A 13443-nucleotide genomic window follows, 5' to 3' on the forward strand; every position below is an offset into this window, starting at 1 on the left:
AAAATGTTAAAAACAAGCGACCTATTCTCCAACGATATCTCCAAGAAGTTTCACCCTCAAAACAGTGATTAACCTGCAACACTGAAGACACCATGAAATAATAAATATGGAGTTTTCTGTGAGTTGAATATGATTCGACCTAAAGCCACAGTTGAGTATCTGTCAGCACATCGAGGGCTGATCACCTTTAGCGGGCCCGCCTTGAGACTTACTGGGTTGTAATTTTCCAAAGGCTCATATGTCTACAACATGTGGATATTGTACTGTGTACCTGTCTCACGGTCTCCTGGGGCCTGTACTGATAATTATAAGTTTTTCAGAGGAGAACTACAAAAATGATTTGGTAAGCATACAGTTAAAGGTTTAGTGTCATCACTAATGATCAGTTAAACTGTGGGTTTTTTAGAAGTAACCAGAAGGTGTTAATTTTAGCTAATAGAAAAATTAAAGATAGATTCCTTGTCAAAAAAAGAAAATTACAGACAAAAATGACATGAATAAAAAAGTTTTTCGATGCCAGTAACTTCTTTCAGCATTGTTGTCATGACAATTTCAGTGTCAAAGAAATGAAACAAACAAAAAACCAAAACAAATATACAACATAGATGATGATTCACATAGAATGCTCAAAATGCGTTGTCTCCTTATTTTGCCAGGCACTTTCACAACCTCAGTCTCAGTTCTAATTTCCTATTCGTCAGAAGAATGTTAAATGCTTATTGACAGTGGACTCATCTCTGTGCTTGTCCTGCTAGACCTCAGTGCAGCGTTCGATACTGTCGACCATAATATCCTATTAGAGCGATTAGAACATGCTGTAGGTATTACAGGTACTGTGCTGCAGTGGTTTGTATCATATCTATCTAATAGACTCCAGTTTGTGCATGTAAATGGAGAGTCCTCTTCACACACTGAGGTTAATTATGGAGTTCCACAGGGTTCAGTGCTAGGACCAATTCTGTTTACATTATACATGCTTCCCTTAGGCAGTATCATTAGAAGACATAGCATACATTTACACTGCTATGCAGATGACACCCAGCTCTATCTGTCCATGAAGCCAGATAACACACACCAATGAATTAAACTGCAGGAATGTCTTAAAGACATAAAGACCTGGATGGTCGCTAACTTTCTGCTTCTTAATTCAGATCAAACTGAGGTTATTGTACTCGGCCCTGAAAACCTTAGAAATATGGTATCTAACCAGATTCTTACTCTGGATGGCATTACCTTGGCCTCCAGTAACACTGTGAGGAACCTTGGAGTCATTTTTGACCAGGACATGTCCTTCAATGCACATATTAAACAAATATGTAAGACTGCTTTCTTCCATTTGTGCAACATCTCTAAAGTTAGAAATATCCTGTCTCAGAGTGACGCTGAAAAACTAGTTCATGCATTTATTACTTCCAGACTGGACGACTGTAATTCATTATTATCAGGAAGTCCTAAAAACTCCCTGAAAAGCCTTCAGCTGATCCAAAATGCTGCAGCAAGAGTCCTGACAGGGACTAGAAAGAGAGCGTGTACATCACCCATACAAGGCCTTGTCTAAGAGGAATAGTGCTGTATTATCCCCACAGAACAGTTTACTTGTGGTTCGTAAGACATTTGAAAGTAGAGGCAGAGCCTTCAGCTTTCATTTGAGGAGAAAAGCTAAAAGTTTTTATAGTTTTTAAACTGTTTTCCTCTAAGAAATAGTATGCCTGATTCTGTGATGAGATTTGTGGTAAATGTCAAAACGGTACAGTATTTTAGTGAAGACTAACGACAGTGAAGACTAACCATATTTACCCAACGAGTACAGTATAACGTCTGAAGAAAAAAAGTTTTATTTGTTATCAAACTGATGGAAAAAGGTTATGAAAAGTAACAATTGTGACAAAAATGTGATTTCTAAGAAAAAGACTGCACCTGGTGACTTAATGACAATGACAGGTAATGGAAACATAAAAGGACAATTGAGCAATGATTTATGGTCCCACAGAATTTGTCTTTCCAAACTTTGAAGGCCCATTCTTTTGTTGTCTCTTTGTCATAAATCTGATGTTGTTCTCTCCAAAAAACTTAAAATGAAACTAAACAAATCAGTACTGTCACCCAGAACAAGAAAGTCATGGTACAGAAGAAAGGGCACGTTGTATTTGTCGGACAGTAATTAAATATTCATGCAACTTTAGAAACATCTCTTTTTAGATTTCTAGGCTAACAATACATTTTATTCTTTATGAATAGCAATATGATTCTTCACATTCTCGTTAGAGTCTTTCTCCATGTAAATTAATAACAGTTAATAAATTTCTCATGAAATCTGTTGATAAACCATGTGTTTAGTCTGTACAATAGTGGTACTAAAAATTACAACTGTCATGGTATATGTACAATTTACTACCTACAAAGTACAACAGATAGCATGTAATAAAATATGTAAACAAATTTCTTCTTTTTTGACACAGTTGACTGCGATAGCAGATAGAATTCACACTTTCAACATTAGATTTATTTCTGTATACACATTTGTTAACAGTGTTGTAGTACTGCATTTGTCTTCTTCCTGACACCTCCATAAAAAAGAGAATGATACGCAATGAACCAACACACAATTTTGCAAAGAGAGAAGACCACCACTAGCTATGCGTCGATATTAGACCTTTTTCTTTTGCAGATTTTTCAGCAGTTTTCAGGGGCTCAGGGCAAGTCCCAATCTAATGATGACGTTTTGGCTTGTGCATTAAAGAGAACGTGGTCCAAGTCGAACACTGCATACTGGACTTGTGCTATACCATATGAATCAGGATGGCATGCATTTTACAATCACGTGTTTCTTACCGAGAGAACTGGCAAGCTCTCTCCACAAAGCTTCACTGTGTCAGCCAGACAATGAGAATAATTGTGTTCTGAGGTATGCCCTCTCCATTAGTTTATACACAGAAATCATTTTCTTTTCTTGCTGTTCTTTTGTTGGTTTCTCATTAGCCTGGAGCAAAAATAGTTAAGACACAGCACTTATTTATAAACCATAAAAATTGGTAATATTTTGATACAAGAGTCCTTTATTTTTACAACCATTGTGTGCCTGACCCCCTCTTGTTAAGCACTATGTTGTTTACATGCTGAAAAGGTGTAATTTTATGAGCCTTTTGTAATTAACAATTTCACAAAAAATTGTTTAATGCCAAGGATCACGTAGCTCTAAAAGTCACTTAGGAGAATGATGCTGTGAAGTATTTCTCTACCAATAATGTCTCTGACCAGATAGAAGAGTAAGGTCTCTAAAGTTGCTATTTAACCTTGTCATTAAGCTTTTGCTTAATAGTAAGTGTGCTTTATGTTACAGTACATATCATCAGTTCAACTACTCAGCACAGTATAAGAATTTTCAAGTTCCATATTATACCATCATTTGTCATAGCTCCTCACGAGGAAACTGATAAGTAAAAGTTCTCTTAGTGCTCTCTTTCTTCGCTCTCTCGTGTACACGAAAGTCTCACAGTCACACATAATACTCCTTATCCTTGTTTTTCTGTCTCTTGTTGCTGCCTTTCAAGCTTTGCTGTTTGTCCTTCATGACAGCGCCATTGCTCTGCACAGCCGAGTTGGTTATGTAGTTCCTGCTCTCGTCCACCTGGTAGGAGCCTTCATCCCTGTTCCTGTACTTATACATGGCATATAGAAGGATGAGGATGCACAGGGCAGCGGCCGCCACTATTCCGATGACCATCCCGGTGGTGCTGCTAGATTCGCGGACCACTTCCGAGGGCCCTGGAACTCGCCTGACGCCTGGCTCTGTGGGAAGTGCTGTGGGTATATTACGGAACATTGGGGAGGTTATTAATGGGCCCCTCAGCTTGGTGCTGTCTACCTCAAAGGATGTGGGCAATGGAAGCAACGCTAGGTCGGGCCGGGGTTTTAGCTCGCGGTTATTCGTTTTGCCAGCTGGCTGTTTGGAGGGTTGCGGTGGAGGCAGAGGTGGTGGTGGTGCGGCTCTGGTCGGCGGTTCGTGCTATGGCGATAGTGGTAGTCCTACTGCGTCTGGAGATGGAAGGTTTGTTACGTATAAAAGTCTTGGTTGCATTTGCTTTGTAGTCACCTTGAAAGCCTGACGTGGACAAGGTCTTATCTGTTACCAAGAAGAAGGTTGAGTAAAAATCTTCATCATCAGTAGGGTGGCAGCTTAGACTTGAACGCTTTCCCAGAGCCATACCCCGATATCACCAAGCCATCATCATCACAATCATCGCTGCCTCGGTCCGACAAGCAAGGTAGCCCCGCCTCAGTGGCCTTGGACAGGGACTCTTTGGTGGTCTCAAAATGGTGAGGAGTGGGTGGTGGGTTGAGGGAGTGGGAATGAAGGGTGTACAAGGAGCTACAGAGGGGTGCACTAATGGATCCTCAAGTATTTTGACGACTAACTCATCTCCTGGGGTTAGAGACACACATGTAGACACGTTAGAGGGCAACGTTTTATTAAGACAGTGCAATGCATTTGACACACCTGGACTCACAACACCTCATCTCAAATCAATGATCATGACTTGGCATATCGGTTTCTAATAAATCAGTCAAAAGTGATGCACATTTATCTTTGAATCCTGCTCTAAGTTCCAAAGGAAGTAAAAATGCATGACTTATCTATCTTTGTTTAACAAACTGAAGAACAAGTTATTTCTGCAACAAGAGCAGGTAGGTGCTGTTTGACGCATATACATAGAAGATACCGTTAATAATGTGTCCTCAAAGGTGATTTCTGTCAATGGAGAGAAATGATCCACTTACTAATAGGGATGGGTACCGGTATCCGGTGCCATGATGGCACCGGTTCTGACATAAACGGTAGTAACCAGACCAAAAAGCAGCGCACATTTCGGTGCTTTATTTCGGTGCTTTTTTTTCCCTGAGACGTCACACACTTTAGATTCTAGCCAATCATTTTACCTTTGCAAGCGTAGTAGGCAGGCCCAGGTATGTACGTTCTTTTAGAGCAGAGCTACAGATTAAAAATGCCCAAGGCGAAGCGGTCAAAGTCTGTCTGTACTTCACAGCAAACGATGCAGACTCAGCAGCCTGCAACAAGTGCTTTAAGGTGATACTGTGCAAAGGAGGTAACACCTCGAATCTGATGAAACACCTGGCGATGTATAGCGTTTTGTTAAAAGCCGAGAAATGCGCCGTATTTGATAGCTTGAGTGCGGGTGTGGTGCCTGTTATCAGACCCGGAGTTAGCAACATCTCCCAAGAATCCGAAGAGGAGAGTCCTGGCCCCTAGCCCTGCCAGTGTAGCAGAAATGATGACAGATGATGATGCAGCAGCAGCCGTTCTTCTCTGCGTGAGCAGCTTAATGTTGTTCGTGTGTAATTTATGTTGCGTAGGCTAACCACGTTATTACATTAATGCATGTAAGGTGAACTAGCAAACATCATCATAGCTACATGCGGCTGTCTTCTTGTTTGATGGCAGATACTCCCTTCACCCTGGCCAAAAAGGCTAAAATGACCAAAGAAAAAGAGGGAAACAGCTGAACATGAGAGGTTTTTGGACAAAGTTTGTGTTTTTCCATTGTTTAAGCACCGATTCGAGCACTGTTTAAGCACCGGTATCGGATAAAACCTAAACGATACCCATCCCTACTTACTAACCACATTTAACAAACTCTCCGGTCCTCAGATGTAATCCATTACATTTTGTCATGCTAAATTGTGCTAAATGCAAATTACTTAAATCATATTTAGTTGAGTCGTTTTATAAGATACAGTTTTTTCCTAAAGAAAGTAAGGTAAACTGATATATCAAGCCAAAATCATTTTATCGCACATGCAATAAAAATAATTTTGATAAAACAGATGATGCCACTATATTTCCTCCTGAAAACATTGGGAAAGGCTGAAAAATCTAAATAAAAACACAGTACAATGATTTGCAAATTATTTATAGTATATTAAAATATTCACTTTGAATTTCATGCACTTCAAGATTGGAAAAGTTGTTGAACAACAACAAAAAACGAAACAAAAACACCTAATCAGGTTATCAAGTAACATATGACTGTGTATGTAAATGACTGTCTTGGGCCCACACTCATTTGAAATAAATGCAAAGTGGAAAACTGTGCTCTGGCCTGACTGCTTAACAGTTCTTTTTGGAGAGAGAGGCCATCTAGCTTGTTATCAAGCACAGCTAAAAGCCAGCATTTGTGATTGTGCAGGCATTGGCATTGGTTACTCGCACTGTAAACATGTTTACAAGGTATGGCATCAACCAGGCAATATTTATTACAGGAAGTCTTGCTTATTTCAACAAGTCAGTGACCACACACCTTGCACGTTTTGACATGGTGTACCAATTTTCAAGAACGAGCTGATGAAGCTCGGCTACAAAGTGGGGTGAGGATCAGTGAGCAGACCTGAGGTATTTAAACTAACCTGAGGTGTTAGTATTAGAAAGAAGAAGGAAAATGCCAGTTTAAACTGTTTGTTTGTTTGTTTTTCATTGTTGTTGTTGCAAATCATTGCATTCTGTTTGTAGTTACATTTCATACAGCATCCCAACATTTGCAGAATTGAATTTGTACAAAAATAGGACTGATAATATTTTACACTTTGTATAAAAGAGTTTGATGTACTTATCATAGTCTGTAATCTAAAGCTGGCAACAGTCGGCGTAAACATCGAAAATGCGACTGTTACACTGACATAAAAAGTCTCCATGCAGTAGAGCACCTGTATACAGTTGTTGATGCACATACCAAATTAGATGTCAACTAAAAGCAGCAAGTATGCAACTCACAAATAATCACAAACACAACATCCACAAGCACAAAATTTAAGATGATCATTTCTATAAAACATATCCAGGGTTAAGAGATGCAGTTTGCAAGATTTTAAAACCAAAACCTGTCCTTAAGATCATTAGCTTCTAAAAAGTGTTACTACTGTATATATATTACATACACATATTCACCACTAATCAGTTATTTCTTTGGATGAGTAGTAGTACAATACCTGCATTTTAAAAGTCATTTTAAATTTATTAACGCTTATTCTGCATGAAAGTATTCTACAACCGCGAGGATATTAACCAAAAAGGGAAATTTACACTAATGTGAACCTAATGCTTTGACTCTATCCAGACGTGAGAAGTAATAAAGTATACCATTTTGTTACTGTACTTGAGTATTTATTCCTCTGAAACATTTCTGAACACTTTCCACATTTTCAAAACAGGCTTGTTACTTTTTGTTTAAGATATCTGAAGGGTTTTACTTCATCAAACAAACTGGTGTGAGCCTAAACCGTTAATGAAAGGCAGTCTTTCATGTCACGTCATGTTATGTCAGTTAGACTAAGTGTGTGTGTGTGTGTGTGTGTGTGTGTGTGTGTTGCATGTTAACAAGTATAAGTGGCTTTTACGGGGCATCAAAATAACAATCCAATATGGCTACATATAAAAGGCTGTTGTCATAGTTTAATTTACTTATATCCCTAAAGGATATATATCGAAAGGTTTCTGAGAGCAAGTGCCGGCATAACAGCTGATCGATACTGTAATGCAGAATAAGAAACGAATAAACTCTTTAAAATGACTACGATAGGATAACCTTTATTAATGCCACACGTGGGAAATTTGAAAGAGCCAGTAAGCTACTAATACGGATGGAAGAAAGCAGCTAATTCCGAGTATATTAATGTAAAATGTCACCTTGCCAGTAGTCTGACACACCTAAAATGAAACATTGGGAAAAGCCTCACATTTTACAAACTGCATCTTTGAAAATCAGTGCAAGGAGAAAACGTACAGACTGGATATCGTCAACTTACATCAACAAATTGCCCACGTGAGTTAGGCATGAGGAAAAGAATTTACAAAGGAAAAGTTGGGTAAGACTGTTGGATAGCCACTGTTAAAGGTCATTTTTATCCATTGTAGATTGTGTTCTATCTTAAAACGTGACGGTACAGGGAGGCAACAACACATACAACCACACCACATAACATAAAAAATAAACACCATAATACTGTTTTTTATCTTTTGTTTTTTCCTGGTAAATAAGTTGTTTTGTACAAAAAAATCTGTGTATCTTTTTTTCATTGCAAGAGACTTCAGTGACACCTAAAATCTATTCATGTTATAGTTTTTGCTTAATTTGACATATGTTCTTTAGAATGGATGGATGACTTTATATTGTAAAATCTCTAAAGACAAGGGAAAGGGTGAAGAGGGATTGGGACCTACGAACATATTACATAGGAAATGAGGATGATGAGGGTGACAGTGTAAGTCAGTTGCCATGTCCATGTAAAGGCAGTACGAAGCGGTCGGGCGGCATTAGAGCTTTGGGCTGTAAGGAAGGGATGGGGATATACAAACAATGAGCAATATACATGCCCATCTACAGAAAAGAACAGAAAAACTCTAACACTGACATGTCTCACAAACCCTAAACTGCAACTTCTTAGCCATGCAATTCATTCGTTTGTTTGTTTGTTTGTTTCATTACAGTCAAAATATTCTTTCTTTCTTTTTTTTCCCTCTTTTTTGTGAAAAAAGATTGTAAAAAATCTGAAAAATGGAAGAAATGTGACAAGTGGATGTGGAACTGCTTCACCTACTAATTTGTGAGTTTCTGAACAGGTTCAAACAAGTCGGACTTTTTTGCCATCTTTTGAATGTTGCTTTCATTGTGACTTAGGAGAGCTTAGTGCTGAAAGTAAAACACACAAACTAGTCGCTGTGAAGGAGTTCCAAAGCCCAAAAAGTTAAATTATATGGAAATTGTTCACAAAATAGTAATTTATGTATTATCTGATTTCAAAAAGAAAAACCATAAAAGAATAGAAAACAGACTTGTAAAGCCAAAAACATATTCAAAACCAATTGGATAAACTACCAAAAATATGACCAGTTAAAAACTATCAAATGAAAAATGTTAAGATGGAAGAACGAAGCCATTTAAAATTTTGCACACACTACAACCAGATGCACACAATAGAAAACAGACACTGCTGAGAAAGGTGCTCGACTGGACGACGGGCTCCTCTCTCGTGTGTTTCTTGATGACAAATCTATTTGTAATGTTAGTTTTTAAACATGAACCGGCCGTGCAGTCTGGGTGTACATCGGAGAGCGATGGTACTGGCTGAAAATGGGTTGTTATTAGAACTCTCCTTTGGTTTCGTTTTAGTTGTACTGCAGGATGTTGATGCATGCTTAAAGTAAGTTGCATTTAGGGAAAGTAGAAAAGAAACGACACAGCAAACTGGGCGCAGGTAGGACTGACCGATGTTAGAAGAACAGGAGACAGACGCTGTGTCCCAATCTCATAACCAGTGAAGTTTAAACAGGAGTTTACACTGAAAAGAAACGTGTGCTGCAAGGTTGCACACAGCCAAGCTGCAACTTTGGAAAGCCATTAGCAGTTCCCCGATGTCTGTTCATTCAACGTCCAATGTATCCAGGACGCAAACTCACATGACGAGTTTGTCACTTTAAACAATCCCAATAGCCCCACCCCTCCAATCACCAAAGAAAATAGTTGTATAGAGTATGCAATTGGGACACAGCTCACGTTGAACTAACAGCAGTGTGTGAGAAACAGAAACAAGTAACATAAAACATACATTAATAATGTTTTATTAAATGTGGAATGCATTTCATTAGAATTTAAAAGACAAGTATAAAGCTGATATCCATTAGACTGTGCATGTTGCAAAGGTGTTCTCCAGAGGGGGAGTTTGGGATAAATTGCTGCCAAGCCAAAACTTATCTTATTAGATCAAACAAGGATCTTAAAGTAGCAACTTGGACAACTTTGGTCCATGCTGGGTCAGCACTCCAAATGTTCTCGTGAGAAAACAGGTGAATTCCTCAGTCTAGTTTAGGAATTCTGCCTCGAGTGGAGGACTTCAAATATGTCTTGGTTAGCTTCATGAGGGGGGGAAGAAAGAGCATCTGTGCTTATGTGGACACTGTAGCAGACAGCTGTGCAGAGAGAGCCAGGCTTTTGCACGGTTTTTGATTTAGAACAGATTCATGTTACACTCGCACCTATGTCCACCAGCTGTGACTGAAAGAATGCAACTGTGGGCACATGTGGCAGAAAAGGATTTCTTCCAAAGGGAATCTGGCCTTTTATAGAAGCGCGAGAAGCATGTTGAAAGGTGTGGTCATTCAAGCAAACACAGCTCCTTTTCATTAAAGCAAGAGCCGGTTGACGTGGTCCAGGCATCTGACTAGCATGCTTCCTACTCCTTGTTGAGCTGTTTCATTCATTTTCTATTGAGACGATAGGTTGGTGAGATTATGTCTGACAGCTGGCTTGGGCCAAGAATGTAAGGTCTGGGAATCTCTGATTAGACTGGTGCCTCTGTGACCCAGACCTGATGAGGATGGTAAATCAATATATGAACAAAACACTATGCATAACTTGTCTTCTTCCATCACGACTTTTTGCTGCACTCACTGTGAGTTTAAACTGTAGAGCATAATGAAAGTTGACTTGTTGTTCCTAGAGTATTTAAAAGTAGAATGGGAGGCAGAGCCTTCAGTTTTCAGGCCCCTCTTCTGTGGAACCAGCTTCCAGTTTGGATCCAGGAGACAGACACTTCACTGTTAGGGTTAGTCACTCTTTCTTATTCACTGTGGGTTTATACAAGACTTTATTCATTTGTTATTATTAATCTCTGTCTCTCTTCCACAGGATGTGTTCTTTCCCGTCTTCCTCCCCTCACCCAAAATCAGTTGGGGCAGATGGCCCCGCCCCTCTGTGAGCCTGGTTCTGCCGGAGGTTTCTTCCTGTTAAAAGGGAGATTCTCCTTCCTGTGGCCAGGAGCTCGTTCTTAGCGGAGGTCAACTGTGTTCTCTTTTCTATGAAAAGTCAGCTCATGTTTCCCTGCTTTAATGTTTTCAAGATGAAGACGCAGCAGTAGGAACTCTTTGGTTTACATTAGCGTCAGCAGTAACTTATTTGCTTCTTTCTAGTTGTGTTGCTTTTGACAGACAGATTGTACTGCCGCAAATATAAAAGCAATCGTTTCATCAGTGAGCTTAAGGTTTAGTTACAGTTGTGTTACTTCTAGAGACTTGAAACAAAAATCCTAGAAACTGTTACTTTAAACCTTAATAAAGCATAAAACTGTAAATGTTACTATTGAGAATAGTAACATTTACAGTTTTATGACTGCAATCTTAGTTTAAAACTTTATTTATTTAATGAACGAAACCACTTGTTTTAATTGGGATATAGTTTTTGTAGTGTCAGAATGTTTGTTGTCCTGTATCAATATAACTACAGTGAAACAGAAAGTACAATATGTTTCCGTTTTAAGGTTTGATATATCAAGACATTAATATCGTAGGTCTGTTCTGAATTATCCCCATATATCATCATACGGTCCTCAGTAGATTCTAAAATTATTTAAAGTCAGATGCACAACAAAACGTGACATATTATACTGTGCTATTAGTTATCAAAAACTAAGCAAAGTGCAGAAGCAGTGTGTGAAAAAAGTACACCCAGTGATTCAATACACCTTCAGTAACAACTTCCTGTGCAGCTTTATCAGTCTCTCATATTGTGATGGAGGAATTCTGGCCCATTGAAGTTTTTAAACATTAGTTTATACATAAATAGTGTGTGAATGTGAGAGTGAATAAATACTGCAATTGTGAAGCGCTTTGAGGGCCCCGAAAAGCGCTTTGTAAAAGCAATCCATTATTATTGTTATTATTATAAATCTCTTGGCACAGCCTTTCAGTGAGGAGTTGTGGCGTTACGCTGGGCCGATTCGAGACCTTTGTTCCCATCTTCTGTTGAAGGAATACTTCATTTTCACACGCTGCTTCTGCATTTTAGCTCAATTTGCACAAAATAAACAATGATATAGTGTAATATGTCATCTGATGACATTTATGTCTTTCACTTCTACATATCGTTTTACGTTCAGAAACATCCTATTGTCATTGAATAATTGCAGCATTTAAACATATATAATTGTAACTTATTCTACAATTCTCATAAATAGAAATGATTATCATTTGATGATACAAAAAATAAGGATATCAGCTTTAAACCTGTAGTGTCATCTGATATATGAGTCAGTATTATAACTACATGTTTTTCCATGTAGGTCAAAATTGAATTCGACATGAATTCCATAAGATGGCAAATCTCTGATTAGCCTGAACTAAATAAACAATGTCAGAGGTTGTAGGAAGTCAAAAAAAAAAAAATATTATCATGAGTCACGCTTCAGAAAATGGTCAACACCTTTCTGTGTGTGATTTGTGTTTGAGTGCACATCCAGCATATAGTCTCTAAACCCCTCCCTTATATAATAATTTACTTTAAAATGAACCCTTTAAAAAAAGGAAATTATCATTATTATTGTTAAATTTATGGCTTTGCTTTTATCTGTTACTTTCATTTTTATCACACTGGTTGATTATGGGTGAAATCCATTGCATAGGTTGCTAAAACCTATGTGGAGCCACAGGATAAGAAAGTAAAGTCACTAGAATAGCAGTTATCTGAAGACCACGAGAATTTCCCAAAGATCCTACATTATACTGCAACAACTACCCTAAGGAAAGATATTTTTCTGTTCATAGGCCAAAGACGACTTCATCCTGGTAATAACTGACAAACCTTTGTGATAATCAAATTAAAGAGAAGAAGGAGCCTAAATATCCAAAAGCAAGTTTGATGCAGCCAAGATCCCCCAGATAATCAAAACATCAGAAGAAAATGAAATGCTTAAATTGATAAATACTGTCTCCAAAGGTAAAACCCATCGAGACTTGCTGGGATGTACGGTCTTAAAGTACAACCTATTTTTGAGCCAAACTTTCCTAAATGTGTTGTATGTACAAAAACACTATTTAACATTTTATTTAATATTATTAAATAATACTTAAGAGTCAAAGAGATTTTATTCTGTATAGTTCAGTAAAAACTAGAGAAGAATAAGGAACCCTATGACAGAATGTAAATGCATCTTTAGCCGAACCCTGCAATCACAAACTAATATTATATGATCCAAGTTATTTTTTCTCTACCCTGTTTGATAAAACAATTATTGTTGCAACATTTTTGGCATTTTTCATAAGAACAACTGGACAATTAACTGAAAATGCTTCTCAGATTTGATCTAGTTAGACATGTTGAGTCAGAAGTTTATGTTTGTCTCTAGTGCAGTCTCATCAGTGAGTGATGCTAGCATCTTACAGGATTTAAATGAAGGATTAGCACAATATTTGTTACTGGTTGTTGGCCTTTTTCATGGAAAAAATGTAACCTGCTTATTTGCACACTGAAGGTTTTTAATAGTTTGCAGTAAAACCATTTAAGAAGCCCTTTTAGTTGCCATCTTATGAAATCAACTGAAAGAAAAAAAGGAAAACGGAAAATTTACAACAGAGAACAGAATCACTTGATAAATTCTCTA

The 13443-nt window shown here is 38.0% G+C and overlaps 1 protein-coding gene across 2 annotated transcripts in view; it reads right to left on the minus strand.

Moving 5' to 3' along the window:
• Window positions 1-3496: 3496 nt before the first annotated feature.
• The window catches only part of nrxn3a (neurexin 3a), a 197829-nt gene continuing 187882 nt past the window's right edge, over window positions 3497-13443 (minus strand). For both annotated transcript variants that reach the window (XM_085379217.1, XM_085379218.1), the window contains one exon: window positions 3497-3801. In XM_085379217.1, the coding sequence (XP_085235343.1) occupies window positions 3497-3801 (305 nt within the window). The remainder of the gene's footprint in view (window positions 3802-13443) is intronic.

The sequence above is a fragment of the Diplotaxodon limnothrissa genome, linkage group LG19 (genome assembly GCF_057381915.1).
Source record: "Diplotaxodon limnothrissa isolate DT_005_m linkage group LG19, D_limnothrissa_male_GT1.1, whole genome shotgun sequence".
Classification (NCBI taxonomy): domain Eukaryota; kingdom Metazoa; phylum Chordata; class Actinopteri; order Cichliformes; family Cichlidae; genus Diplotaxodon; species Diplotaxodon limnothrissa.